Source organism: Merops nubicus, unplaced genomic scaffold (genome assembly GCF_000691845.1).
Source record: "Merops nubicus isolate BGI_N331 unplaced genomic scaffold, ASM69184v1 scaffold22612, whole genome shotgun sequence".
Lineage (NCBI taxonomy): Eukaryota > Metazoa > Chordata > Aves > Coraciiformes > Meropidae > Merops > Merops nubicus.
In genome coordinates, this window is record NW_008595946.1 from 24,987 (window position 1) to 40,387 (window position 15,401).

Sequence of the window (15,401 nt, forward strand, 5' to 3'; positions counted from 1 at the left end):
TGTTGAGGTCCCAGGTACTATTAATGCTACATGAACTAGTTCTCCAGAGTTTATATTCAGTCTCAACTGATGCATTTGCAACTAGATGCACCACCTAGATAAACTCAGAATAATTTCAGAGCCTCTAAGGGCCTGCAACAGGACATCTGATTTACTTCAGAGTTGTGGGAGGCTCCTGATTTACCCTGTAGGAGCTTTACATTTTGCAAATTGGCTTGCAACTCAGTTCAGGGTGCTGCACACACCAAACTTTGCTTTTTAGTATTTCAACATAATTACTGCTTCTTTCAAACATGAAATAAAGTGCTAATATTGAACTTGGGGTATTAAATATAACAAAATGTCATTTTGCTCATTTCTCATTCCTACGATGGTTTATGGCAGCAGGCACCACTCTTCTCCAAGAGGATCTTTTCTCCTTCTTATCTCACTGGGCAACAGTAACTACTTATGGAGACAACAAGAGAATTCTCTTCATCTGCAGTAGTAAATTACAGCAAGGCATAAACGTAGCAGAAGCATCCCTTAAAAATGCAAATGAATACTATTTAGATTAAAACAATTTTTAACTAACACACAAGATCAGATGTGACTATAGCATGAAGATTGTGATGCCATTTCCTCATCCTCTTTAAAACATTCCAGGTCTCCATTGTAACAGCATGTAACAGCATATAACAGTGAAAACATGAACATGACATCTGTTTAGCAGCCATAATCTCATCAATTTCATCCAATTTGAGTAAAAATCAAGTCACATTTACAACCTTAAAATCAAAACCTGAAGTAGCAGACAATTTATTTTATGGTACTACAGATAAAGTTAGACACTACATACGGATTCCAGTGTTCTTTGGAGATCTTGTATAAACTGCCAAACATGATTGGTAGAATTTTATCAATGTTCTCCTCAATCAGGCTGAGAATATATTCATTATTCCAGAAATACAAAGCTCTTTCTGCAACCTGAAATACAAAGTTAGGGGTCAACAGCCACATAATAAAATTACTACAAGTTTTGGGTTTTTAATATTTTTTTTTTTACCTGAAAATGTGAGCTTGACACACACTTGGATATTTGCTTAAATAAAGGCTCTTCTATTTTTTTGAATTGTGTCGGTTCTATTACATCTAAGATTTCTTCAATTTCACCTAAAAACATTACCTGTTTGTAGAAGAGAAATATATCAAAAAGTATGAGAATGTTTTATATCACCACTGCAATGAGAAAGAAAATACAGTTTATGCATCACTCATGAATCCTGCAAAGTGCACTCTATGTCATCACAGTGCATTAGACAGCCACGGACTTTCTGCAGCCTGAAAGGAGTCAATCATCCGCTTCAGCTACCAGGTTACTGCTCTCATCTTGGATTTCTTCTTTCATGTAATTGCTCTAAACACTTCACAGAGCTGCTTCTGCAGAATATGGGGCTTGTGTTCCCCCCCCAGTTAAAAAAAAACACTAGAGCATTTTACTTCTTCAAGAATGGCTGCAGAGATTACCATGATCTGAGATCTCCAGAGGAGTTTCTGAAGTGATAAACAGTTAATTCCTGTTTTAAATTAGAACCAGCAGAACATCAGGTAGGTGGCACAGAAAAATTTAACACCATTCACACAGACAGGGACAACAGTGTTAGGGGGCCCCGCTTGTAAAGAGCCTGTTTGGGGTGGGATCTGGTGTCATAAGTCATACCCCTGACTTTTAAACTCATTTTAACTACAGAGTAGAAACCAGAAAAAAAGATTCCCAAAACCATGTAAAGTTATCTTCACACTACAGAAACCCCATGTATGTATGCTTTACCAGACTGCATCTCAAATGCTAAGTCTGTGCCACATTGCAGATGATCATCTCCAACCTGGTCTTGTGTCTACCAAAATACTTCTCACCTCAAAAGAATTGTTTCTCTAGACAACATTTTAATTAGAAGGCAATTTTAATACAGCTTTAACACAGTGAAACCAGAGTAAGAACAGACATACTAAACAATTGCATTGAGTTGCATGACAAGGATGAGCACTTCAAGAAGCTTCAAGAACTGCAAGTTTTCTGCAGGATCTCTGGAAAAGCACAGGAGAGACAAGGTAGGTGCATGAACCTGCCACACTACATTTGCCACATCACAGCAGACAACAGAAACAAAAGACAAAACCAACCTCTTTCTGACTGCAAGTTTTTGGCCAAAATTTGAGCAGTCCTCTGATTACCTATATTAAAAACACAAACTAGTTAAATGTAAAACAAGTTTCTATTACATATTTGATAAAATAATTTTTAAAGAAGTATTAGTTTACTTTTCCTCATCTAGAGGTTCAATGAAAACTGAATACAGCTCAATGTGGTTCCACTGAAAATAAATACTGTTCTGTCTCACTTATTTATCTTGTTGAGGTTATCTGGGTAATTTAGACCCTTACCACTTCACCATAAGCCTTTGATTATCCATTCACACTCTGCTCCCATCCCAGTACATGCATTAATCAATTGGATGCTGACAGCATCAAAGCATCACAAAATGAAGTTAACTTTTCTGGAGCTAGACTGCCCAGAATGTTTTTTATCTTTTATTCATCCATGTTTTGGGGAACACCTGTCTTGGCATCTGGGTTTGAAGCCCAAGAGCCAGTTGTACATGCTGACTGCACAAACAGGGCTTTACAGAGGAGCTGTAGCCTCCACACCTTCCTTTTTTTTTAATTCTAGAACTTGAAATGTTAGAGACTGGAAACTAAACAGAAAGGATGTAAGTTCACAGAGAAAATATATTCTGGTATCTACACTGGAAGCTGTCTTACACAAGAGTGGGAAAAACCTTTGGGAAACTCAGAAAGTACAGTCTGCAGCAGCAACGGGGGGAATTCACAACAGACAGAAACTGGAGGCCTGCTTCCTAAATACTAATATCTGACATAGCATCTACGTACAAAATTAATATTAGCTAAAAGAAAAAGAGAAGCTGCAACTATGTTTCAAAGGCAAAAACATTCTCAGAGTCTTCCAGGCTGTCATTCTGAAGAAGGGACTTCTGCTTTTATGACACAAGAGCATCCAATTGATCATATTCAACTCAAACTTACTCGACTATTTGAACACCTTCCATGTTTGGGTTTTGCCATGTTGGTTCCCCCCCCTCAAGTTCCCAGATGGGTGTTTTATTCACAACTACATGTACTATCAAAAGTGACTTTCAAAGAAAAACCTAGTATGATTTTAAGTGCCCACAAGTCTTTATCCTAGGATACTCACATACCCTGCTACTACCAAACTGAACATCACTTCAATGACACTGAGCAAACAGAAACCTTGGGCAGCTGGGCAGCTGGCCCAATGCTGAAACTCACAGAAACTAAGAAACTTCAAGGGAAGAACAGATTCCTCATGGAGCCTTGACCACACAGCTCTACCTAGCTGTCTCACAGGCAGACAACTGAAATACCAATGCCAGCTTCTGACACCTGATGAAGGAGCAGGTGGCCTGGGCCAGCCCACACATGACTTTGCTACCTGCCTGAACTGCTCAGCTCATTCTGACCCAGACTCCTTGCTGCCTCCATGGGCAGAGCAGAAGAGCTGGGGCAGTCAGCAGGGTGTGTTTGGGGCAAGAAAAATTTCACTGCAAATACCTGATCTGGCAGTCCTTTGTTCACTTGCTTCTCCCCACTCTCAAGGAGTCAGCTTTACACAAATTAATATTTGTTTCTCTAGATTCATACAGTAGTCTATGTAAATACACTTTAAATCAAGGATTGTTTTCTGTGTATTAGCTTGTAAATGAATGACTCAAGTTATATACTTGGAGATTTTGTATTTTTAAAGGACAAACTCGAGTCTTTACAGATGTAGTAACAGCTCATTCTGCCAACACCTTTCCCATCCCCCACACCAATGCAAGTAAGACAAAAAAATTCAGACAAGCCAAAGAACAGCTGTGAGAACCCACCACACACCCCTAACTGGAGCATGAATTTACTGGTCTTGAAAGCATAAAACTGAGTTAGCTGGAAGAGTTCAGTTTCCAGCGTTTGTTACAATAAAACTCTTGAGTACACTTCAGTCCAGAGACTCATTCTCAACTCAATAAAGACATGACACGTTCCCAGTAAGACAGTCCAGACCTCCACGTGACACTTATGCCCCTCTCCTCAGAGAGAGAATCAGTTTCCAGCTTAACTACGTTTTCATATTAAAAGGTTAGTACATGCACATTTATGTTCAAAAATTTTAGTCAAAGAAATACTCAATATGAATGCAGGTCTGAAATCTTGCTGCTCTTACTACACAAAACTCTTTAAGGCCAATATTCTACACAATTCCCATAAGAGTAACTTTCAACAGTAGGCACCTGCTAGAAAACTTCCCCTACATAGAAGGACTCGCGTGTTTAGCCTGATGTGCTCAATGTCAGGACCACTGTGCTCCCAGGGCTAGGGAACACACTGCTCTTGTCAGCTCTGCACACATCAGGGCTGACCTAAGGCAGACTATCCTAGTTACGAGAGCTCCGATTGAATGTCCTCTGAACTGACCCTGAGGGACAATTCCTGCCAGAAAAATAACTCATGAAGACAGGCTTCTGATGGAGTTCTTAAAATATTACTTGGCCTAAAGTAAGAAAAGAAAAATCAAATGCTATCTCATCAGTTGCCCCAAATTTTAACATTAGCTTTTCAATCATTTCAGAAAGTTTCTTAAAGCTTTGCTTTTTATCATCTAACTTTTACTCCTTTATTAAGTCAATTTTACTATACACTCAGAGTAATGGCCAAAGCAAGCACGGGCAGTGACTCTGCAGTGAGTTCTTGAATCTTCTCCATTCTGCATTCATCTTTACTAATTAAGATGCAACCAGAACTGCAAGTACCATGGTCCATGTGAAGTCTCAGAATTGCAGTATGGCACTCCTACTTCAAAAGCCCTGCAGTTTTCACTTCAAGTTTGAGCTTAGATCCTGAATCACAGTTCTGTAAGTTTGTATCAGGAAGTTCTGACTTTGTTGTATTGGCACTTCACTCAATCTCATGGGTTTTTATGTAGTACTATATACATTTTCTGCTCACATGTCAACTTCAACAGAACAGCCTGGATTGTTTCATTGTTTGGCTTGAGGAACAAGGCATACACAGTTGTTTCCTCTAGGAAACCAAGTAAGTTTAGGGACTAGCATAGCTGGCAACACTGCAGTCCAGGGAGAAATAAGATGCTTCAGGCAGACAAGGCCAAGTTATAGACATCCAGACCAAGCACCTTTCACTACCTACAGAACAACTTCAGTGGCGGTGCAGAAAGCAGCTGCCACTGAAAGACCAGTGAAGATCCACGTTGTTTCCACAAAGCTGCTTATCTTTTTTTCTTTATAGAAAAACGTAGATTTTGCATAAGCTCTTCACTCTTCTGTCATAAACAGGGATAAAGTATCTAAATAGCAACAAACCCCTAACAGAAAGATTTCTGACCATGCAGCTAGTCATTCTGTTCTAGCTGGTGTGACATCAGCCTGTGTCCCCATGAGCTGCTGTGCTGCCCTGAGCCTGCATTCTCCTTTGTGGCCGTGGCCAAAGCCCTTGCATGAAGTGCTGCAAACCCCTTTTTAGCTGAGCTGTCAATATGTATCATAGGAGACTCAGTCTGGCAAGAGCCACTGAAGCCTGAAGCACCTGCACTACAACTGCCAAGAGGCACCCCAGTAACTGAAGAGAGAGAACTAACATTGCATTTGGAATTTCAGAGTTCTGTCTAAATAAAGTCTTATTCTTCTTTCCAACTTTTATTTCAGGACTGTTTATTCCCTAAAATATTTCAGCTTTATGCAGTGGCACAAACCATCAGCATCAAAACTATTGACATTTTAGTTTCAACCAGGAGGGAATACACTTGTACAATACTTTCTCATGTGATTAATGTGCATGGTATCAGTAGTTCAAATTTTTATTTAAGCTTATGCTCCATCTTGGTCACAGGTTAAGAGATAACTTCCCTTTCAAACCCAGAATTTTCTTAACAAGTGTTCTAGATTTAAAAATATTTCTCCGTTTGTGGAAAAAACCCCAAACAACAAAACCCCAAACAACAAAACCCCATGCCTATGAACCCAGATAGCACAGCTATACAATTGTAAGAAGTTACACTGAAACATTAGCTGACATTAAAACCAGAAAAACATTGAACTGAGAAACACTTACAGGCTCTGTTAAAGTTGTATCTTTTTCCAGGAACTGTACAACACAATAGGCAAGCTAGAATGCAAAGTCATATGATTATTTTAACAGACACTGCAGCTTAACATAACTAGTACAAGCTGTAATTGAAGCACTTCAGACTGGGAGGCAAGCAAAAACCCAACCAGAAACACCTCTACATGGACATTTAAAACTCTTCCTAACTAAAGAAAATGGCATTTACAGCAGCAAGATGTACAGGCCTGCTCTATATTACAAAAACACCCTGCATAGCAAAAATCTTGATCTTTTTTCATCCTAGAAGAAAATGACTTTTAAGCTTATTTCCCTAACTCAGAACCAGTATCCAAGCAGGTTTTTCTCAACATTGATTCTTGTATTAGCATTACAAAGCTATTGTTTTCAAATACCTATATTGGGGTAAAAAAAGCAATACTTTCATTAAAAACCCAAAGTTTTAAACCAGGTTTGATAGAGCAGACACTACTGAAACCCTAGATATCTACAGCACACAACACTCATCGATTTGGTTACAGGTGAAATCACAGGAACATGTCATGTGGCCACAGGAGACCAGGCAGCTCCTGGTCAGCTGTGTCTCCTGTTCCTGGCCACAGCCACAAGTGCCTGTGGGAGTGCACAGGAGGCAGAGGAAGCATAAGGAGATTAAGTCACCAGCACGCTCTCCCAGTGTGATGTGATGTGTGTCCAGGGGTCTTGTCAGGGCAAAGTGCAATATTATATCTTCTGTAATTACTTATAATTTAATTACTAATACACAGTAAAGTGTTTGAACAACCATGCCTGTGCCCAGTACAGAAACCACATAGTAACCCTATTACTAAAATAGTTACAACCCTAGATTCTGTTAAGACTCATTTTAAGAAGTCACAGTATTTTTCATCTCACAATACAAAGCAAAGATGAATTATTTTCATGTATTACAAGTACATTGCAGTATTTAGGAGGTTTGAATTCAAGCATTTAAAAAAAAACAAACAAACCACAAAAAAAAAAAAAAAAAAAAAAACAAAAAAACCAAAAAAAAAAGAGAATGGTAACGTTACCCCAAAGCAGATAATTACAATCCTGCAGTTACAGCAGGTCTATTTTCTTTTACCCTTAGGCTAAGGATGTATAGGTGTAGAATCAAAAAATAAATGTCATACATTAATCTCATAACATCCCACTGTATAAATTGTATAGTAAATCTTTATTGTTCAAACACACAGACAAGCTTCACTCTGCTTTAAGGCTTTGAACTTTGAAGTGTACGCTAGGCTTGCACTGTAGCAACAACAGAACCAGGCCACTGCTGAGTGTAACACAGATGTAATGCTGCTTCACACCCCCGGGGTGACAGGACCCAGACACAGTGCTGAAACCCCACAGGGAACCAGTGGTTTATGAAGGAACAGATGAGCAGCCTGGCCAGTAAACCAAATGCTGCAGGTACAGAGGTAGCACAGAGTACAGCTGAATTAAGAAGCTACAAATGACAAATCATTGAATTAAACTTTATATGAGAATTAGGAATTAACTGAGCTGTTGACTTGATCCCAATTGTAGATTATATAGTCATAATGATTTCACTTTAATTAGAAAGTAATTTCCTTGTATCTGTAGTCTCTAAGGAGCTATTTTAGTGAGCTAAGTTAACAAAGCCATTTTCTACTTAGCCAGAGCAGAATTACTTGCAAGTTTCCATCAAATGTATTCAGTACTCAAGTGCCTTATGCCTGGCAAGGATACACAATGCTCCTCAAATACACTCTGTATAAACACTCAGGATTTTAGGAATTCAAGTCAAATGCAGAACTGTGGCATTCTGACAGCATGTCATGGATCTACATAACTTCTAGTGGATCTATAGAGATACGAGCCACTTCTGCCATTTACCTCCAACATTCTTCTCACCACCCCCATCACTGGTATGGTTTTAGAAATTAAAATCACTTCTGAAATCAGTACCTGGTCATACTCAAGGTTCCTTTATACACAGCATTTAGGTTTCATAAAGGAAGTGGTAACAGCACAAGGTCCTGGGATTAATGAGGCTTAAAGTGTGACAAGACTAGCAAGCAAAAAAGCTTTCCACTCCAGCTGACCTGACATTGACTTGCCTTATGTTCTTTCACTTGTAATATTTGTAAAATATTATATCAAAATTCACATTTAGACATAAGATTTGTAAGATCTTTAAAAAAAACCAGCGACTGAATTTGCAAATATTTTGGAATATTGATATTATAAAACATACTGCTTTAAGTTTCATTAATTTCAAATGCAAATACAAAAAAAAAATCACTCTTAAAAATAGGCAGAAGCTTACCTGTGCATGAAACAAAGCTAATCCCTTTGCAGTATGCATGGGAATCAGAACTTTCATAAGGAACTGTTTGTGTTCTGCTTTCAGTGGCAGTGCAAAACCATTGATAATACTGAAAACATGAATAAGCAGGATTTATTTTTATTGAAAAATATTATTCCTCACAAGTAAATAATTTCTGTAAATTCAAGAGACACTTGATTTCTGTTTCTGTTTCTAAATCTGATTACTTTGAAGCCATGCAATAGCTCTACACGTACGCACAACCTTTGAAGTGTTGGTATCATGCAAGTTTAGACTCTGGGTAAGCCTACCAAAGAACCATAGTGTAAGTCAAATAATACTGATCAGAACTTAAGTATTTTCATCATGACCTCCATTAAGTAAGATCATATACAAGAAGTCTTACTAATTGTAAGGCTTAGACAGGTGCATCAGGAAAGTGATCCATTTCACCCACAATCACTAGCAACTTGCAGAGAAAAGAAAACGGATGGCATACAAGTTTGAAATATTTTAATAATGCAGCTTGAACATTTGTTTTGAGATTGTTGAAAAAGCCTTCCCTCCAAAAAACAAAGTTAAAAATTTGTCTCACTGATTCAGTAATCTTGTTTTTAGGATTTGATGAGACAGAGCAGACAAAAGTCCTTCAGGAAGTGGTTGGGGTTCCCCCCCTGGCCCCTTACATTTTAGATAAATCTGAGAAAATAATGGTATCCCTTTCATCTGATCATTTGATTTTTATGAAAATTTGTTCCACAATAGTTCCACAATATTTGAATTTTCAGTTAGACCAGTAATATTTATAAAGTTTTCTACTGTAAAATATATATGACTGTTTTGGAAAAAAAATAAAATATTACCTCAGAAAATTTCAAAGTTAAAAATTACATCAGTGAAATAATGAAAAAACCACCACCAAAACAAAACTCTAGGAGTTAAAGCAAATTAAATGAATGCAAATTATAGAAAGCCAGCCTTACGAAGACTAAAGCATTTCATTCAGCATGAGGGCAAAAGTTAACATTCTTTTTCTGAACGAAAGAAGTCATCTATCAGGTAGAAGACAAACAAGAATAGATACTCCTGACAAACCAGGACACTTAAAGAAATATTTTGCCAGTCATCTTTAAAACCTGCACCAAAAGAGATTATACTCTATATCCTAATTTGATATTCACATGGTAACCCAGACAGTATTAGATTGTATCAGTGAGTACACTTCATCACTCATTACTCTAATAATTCTTTCCCTCATCCATTCCCAAAAGAAGAAAGCTGAAGCAAAAACCCCCAGTAACATTTGTATTTTTTCTGTCAGATCAAACTTACCTTCCTAATATCTCCAGAAGTTCAGCAACACCATTGAAGTGCTCTGTTTCATATATAAACCTGTTATGAAAGAAGACAGCCACCAAGAGTCAAAAGAGAGGATCAAGGACTCCAGAGGAAAACACCCTTAATAAGCTTCAACTATTTGAAAGCCAGATCACAGACCAAAACCAGGTCTTTTATTTGAAGAGTAAATCACTGCAGATCCAGACCATGAAGGCAAGATAAAGTGTTCCTTAACCCAGTCTCTCTCACACACAGAGCCTACCTGAGGAAGATGTTGTTAATCTGCTTCCTGATGAACGCCCTTAAACCGAGGAATTTCCCATAGATTCGATGCAGAACTGTCTTTAGGAAATCACGTTCTCGTGGGTCTTCACTGTCAAAGAGCTCCAACAGCTTGAAAAATTAAATTGAAGTGTATTACTTAGAAATACTTAAAATTCTGTTATGTAATTGATTTGAGTTTTAGCTTTAATTTGCAAGTTTACATTAGAAAAATGAGAATCAGTTTAACCAAAAATTTGTTACATTTTCAAAATTAGATTAATAAAGCTGAGTATTTCTTAAAAACTAAACCCAGCAGCTTAATACCCTTCAAAAGTCTGTATACAAAAGACATCAAAGCCATTCCAACAACTATCACAATAACAAAATTAAAATGAAACTGAAAGAATGAGATTATCAAACCATAGATAGGTAAGTGGCTTATACTTGGGTCTTTAGGAAATCAGAATAAATCAAATCTTTGTCAGGTATTTACAGTTTTGTAATTAAAATCCTGTACTGCCCATGTCTAAAAGCTACTTGTGTCTTGAAGGTTAAGGAAAAGCATTCCTATATAAGAAATTTCACAATTAAGGATTTAATACGGAGTGGATCATAAAAGAAGCATAACACATGTAATTATTAAATGATTCTCTGCTGAACAGACTAAATACTGCAATAAACTAACAAGATATTTCACACTTTTTATTTCTTGCAGGAAGTTTTCCAAGGATACAGAAAAGACCATACTTGCTTGAAGACATCAAAAGCTATTCCAGTCCCATCACAGATCATTATTTTAGTTATTTTCTTTTCCTGCATGTCCAAGTAAGAGCATATTCAGAACTGCTACCTGCACTAAGCAAGTTTGTAACTTAGCTCAAGCAGTCACTGCTGCCCCCCTGCTCAGTCCAATTCTGTGAGCTTAGGTATGTCTACATCAGGCATCATAAGGGACTGGAAACAGCTGTTCAGGAACTTTGTTCAGGCTCATTTAATATTTATATTTAGAAGGAATTTCTCAGGATCACTACTCCACTTTTTTTCCCCCCATACATAGACAGCTATTAATTGCATTGTCTTTCCTTCACTCTAGAGAAAAACCAAGTGAAATGTCACAAACTGAAACTCCACAACATGGCTCATAAGAACCAAAGGTCAATCAGTAAATTGGATATCCAAGGCCAAAATAGTTCAGCAGCAGCTTCAGGCCTAAAATTTGTTGGAAAGTCAAATAAAACAGAGAAGAAGGAAACACCTATAAACAAGAGCAGTAAAACCAAACAAGTGGAAATTAAATGCAGACACTGAAGCTGGGGAAGGAGCATCTCCATCTGTGATTTTACTTTCCATTGCTGAACTGCGATGGCTCACCAGGACTCACTCTTCAGACACTAAGCTTTTTCTTGACAAGAAACTATTTTGACATGATAAAATAAAAAAACCCACCAAGTTAACCTGTTAGAGCTTTCTACAGCCCCATTCCTTTAGAATTTATATTTAATAAGAAATTTCTCTTTGCTTTCCTGTTTATAGTTACTTTGCATGATGAAGCATGATGTTCCTGTGTACTTTATTTGATTTTCTTTCTGTGGTTAACATGCTACAGTAAAGAGAATGACATCTAGTCATTAGTTAGCAGATGCTGGAACACATTATGTAGAATATGTTTGTAACCTTTTTACAAGAAAAAAGCTTGCTGAAAGTTGTCCCATGAGAAATCTATGAAACATAAAAGCACTATAAAAATTTAATTAGCACATTGTTGATTTGACTGGAAGTTAAAAATCATTAAAACTGCAGCTTGCATCGACAAATTAGAAATATCTTGCATTGCAAAGCACTGAGGCTGATATCTGAAAACAAAAGTGTTTCTGAAGTTACTAACTGCTATAGACTGTGCAGGACAATGTGCTGTTTATTGAGTGTTTGGCAGAAACCACTGCTGAAACAACTAAAATTGAACCATGTGCCAACAAAAAAGCTTTAGTATTCTCCTTAACTGTACAGTTACCTGATAAATTAAGCTTGAGAGCTGATCTTTATATCTGAGGGTGGGAAAACTCTCCACTTACCTGCTGTACAAATTTCTGGTCAATATATCGCTTTGCAATGCTAGGCTGAAAATCTGGGCTCTCCAAAAACCTCAGGAAGAATTCATACACCAGCTATAAACATTGAAAGGAAAATTCTAAAGTTAGTAAGTACACCATAACACAGATCTCAACCCCAACACCACCACAAAGTCAGTGGTTCTATCCACATGCCTATACTGCACAAAAGGAAACCAACACCTAACACAGCACTGTTTAATCATGGCCTCTGCTGGAATTTACTGGGAGTTACTCTAAGTATCAAGAATACAAATTCCCAGAAAAGTCAAAGCTTAATAAATAATCTACTGAAAATATCACTATTAGATGAAGAATAAGCTCTAAGTATTACCCATATTCACATTTCCCACTATATTAAGAATTCATTATGTAGAAATCAGTTGCCAAACAATTTTACCCTCAGTGCTGATAAGTAAGTGCTCTAACATCACATAATTCCTTAAACAGATTAAGAAAAATATGCTGAGTGTTTCTGAAACTATGCTTCAGTTGCAAATTCCAAAAATGGAAAGTCATATTAAAAAGGTGAATGAATATGCAGAAGCCTCAGGTTTCTATATCCTGGACACTCAATTCAAACAGGATCCCCTGCAGATTTATCTTCATAATCTTTTATATTCAGTAGCATGTTATTCATACTGAGTTCGGGTCCTCATTTGCTATGATCCCACAACGCCTACAGATGGAAAAGACAGACAGGAACTAGAGCTATCAAGGGCCTGAGGTAGCAGAGAGGAGGTAGGAAGAAGGCAGAGCAAAACTCCCATATTCTGGGGTTCCTCAGAAGTCCAAGGCACAAACCACTGTACTTCCATAATAATGGCAGGTTTAGAAAACACATACAAGGCATCTCTTAACAAAGACAGAACAGAGCTGAAAGGTGTCTTACATTTAAATACATTCAAGACTACTCATTTTCTCACTGCCTATTTCTTAACTCCATGTTAGTTAAAAAAACCCTCATGAGCAATAATACTAAAAAGCAATTTAGATACATAAAGACATCGCTGACTGGACTTTTATGTAAAACCCACAGAGAGCTGTGGTCATACCCACAGGCACATAATTCAACTATTAACACCATGACTGCTTCTTAAACTGAAAGCCAACACATGAGTAATTCGTAGTTATAATTACAAAGTTCACTTGAGAAAAGTGCTTGACAAGAAGTACTTTTTATCTAGAACATTTGAGATGACAGTTACACACCACCTCGAGGAGGGTGTGCTGCAGCTGTAAAGCAGAAGCTCAGAAACACAAGTCCCCTTTCACTTTTTTATTCCGCCAACAGATTGTAACCAGAGCTTTTCACATCAGCAGCTGACACTGCCACAAATTTCATGTATCAGAACTGTACTGAACCCCAAGCTTCCCTGTACACCCTTAATTTGTCTTCTCGCATATAGACAGAGTAACACACAGTTGCTAAACAGACAACACAGGACAGAATTTTTCAAAGCTTGGTAACAGCCACTCCAATAATATCATTTTAGATATTATCATGCTCCATCCTCTGCCTTAGAGATCAGCCATGGTTGTTTAGTATCTTCAGTGACAGGCAGTGGGATTGAGTGCATCCTCAGCAATCTGCAGGAGTTGAGCAGGGTGACTGACACGCCTGAGGGACCTGGAGAAGCTTGAGAAGTGGGCCCGTATGAACCTCATGAGGTTTAACAAGGCCAAGTGCAAGGTCCTGAGCCTGGGTCAGGCAAGCCCTGGTATCAATACACACTGGGGGATGATGTGATTGAGAGTAGCTCTGTGGAGAAGGATTTGGGGGTACTGGTGGATGAAAAGTTGGACAGCCAGCAATGTGCACTCACAGCCCAGAAGTCCAAAGAGATCCTGGACTGCATCAAAAGAAAACATGACTAGCAGGTCAATGGAGGCAATTCCACTGCTCCACTCTGGTGATATCCCACCTGGACACTATGTCCAGCTCTAGAGTCCTCAGCACAAGAAGAACACAAGCCTGCTGGAGCAGGCCTATAGGAGGGCCACAAAAATTAGAGGGCTGGAATACCTCTGCTATGAATAAAGGCAGAGAGAGTTGGGGTTGTTCTGCCTGGAGAAGAGAAGACTCCAGGGATACCTTTTTGAAGCCCTTCAGTAGCTAAAGGGGGTTTATAAGATCCCCTTGTAAGGGGATCCTTTGTAAGGGGAGACAGACTTTTTAGCAGGGCCTGTAGTGAAAGGACAAAGGGTAATGGTTTTTAACTAAAAGAGGGTAGACTCAGACTAGATATAAGGAACAAGTTTTTTTACAATGAGGGTGGCAAAACACTAGCACAGGTTGCCCAGAGAGATGACAGATGCCCCATCCCTGGAAACATTCAAGTTCAGGCTGAACAGGGCTCTGAGCAACCTGATGTAGTTAAAAATGGCCCTGCTCACTGCAGGGGGGTTGGACTAGATGATCCTTAAAGGTCCCTTCCAACTCAAAACAGTCTATGATTCTACTGATCTTTTTCAAGCTAGAAAGCAGATAGATTCATGAGTAGTTTGTATTGAAATGGGAAACATATAGCTGAAGGGAGTTTATTAGCACAGCTAATTAATTAATCAAAGGGATTAATTTTGGAATTAAATTTCGTTAAATATTTCTGTAATAAATTCCCATATTATGTATTTTTGTCAGTGACTACAACAAAGAATGGTCAAGTGTGGTAACTGCTTAGGCAATCCCACAATATTGGAGGCTACCACCAGGGGAAAAAAAAAAGTATAGCAGGTTATCAGTAAGAAAGGAAAAGTTAATCCTGAAGCCTGCAGTAATAAATACAGGGTGAAACTCAAGGATTGCAAAGTCACAGTAAGATATCAAAAAAAAAAAAAAAAAAATCTGCTAAGTATTGACAAGCCTTTAAGCTGAGAAAGCATTAACCATAGAAGGACTAAGATTCATCTACACAACAAAGCCACAAAAGCTGCAGATGAAATCCTAGGATATTCCAGGACGATACAGACAGTATATATATATATTGTCATGGGACAGAGCATCTTGTACTAGTGACGACTAAATTTGCATGTTTTGGTTTCCCTGAAGGGCAGCAGGAGGGAGGAAGGACAATTATGGTTTCTGACGTGCAGAAACAAAGGTTCTAACTCTGGGAGGTTTATAAAGCAGGTATGCTTATTATGGGTTATGGCAGGGGGGGCAAGGGGGATAACCC

General features: G+C 38.2%; 1 protein-coding gene across 1 annotated transcript in view; it reads right to left on the bottom strand.

Annotated features, from left to right (window-relative positions):
* Nucleotides 1-15,401, bottom strand: part of PPP2R5A (protein phosphatase 2, regulatory subunit B', alpha) — a 26,832-nt gene that overhangs the window by 2,002 nt on the left and 9,429 nt on the right. The window contains exons 3-10 of the mRNA XM_008936249.1: nucleotides 12,190-12,282; nucleotides 10,116-10,246; nucleotides 9,848-9,907; nucleotides 8,516-8,624; nucleotides 6,187-6,240; nucleotides 2,164-2,214; nucleotides 1,046-1,165; nucleotides 839-966 (exon numbers count right to left, since the gene is read on the bottom strand). Of these exons, the coding sequence (XP_008934497.1) occupies nucleotides 839-966; nucleotides 1,046-1,165; nucleotides 2,164-2,214; nucleotides 6,187-6,240; nucleotides 8,516-8,624; nucleotides 9,848-9,907; nucleotides 10,116-10,246; nucleotides 12,190-12,282 (746 nt within the window). The remainder of the gene's footprint in view (nucleotides 1-838; nucleotides 967-1,045; nucleotides 1,166-2,163; nucleotides 2,215-6,186; nucleotides 6,241-8,515; nucleotides 8,625-9,847; nucleotides 9,908-10,115; nucleotides 10,247-12,189; nucleotides 12,283-15,401) is intronic.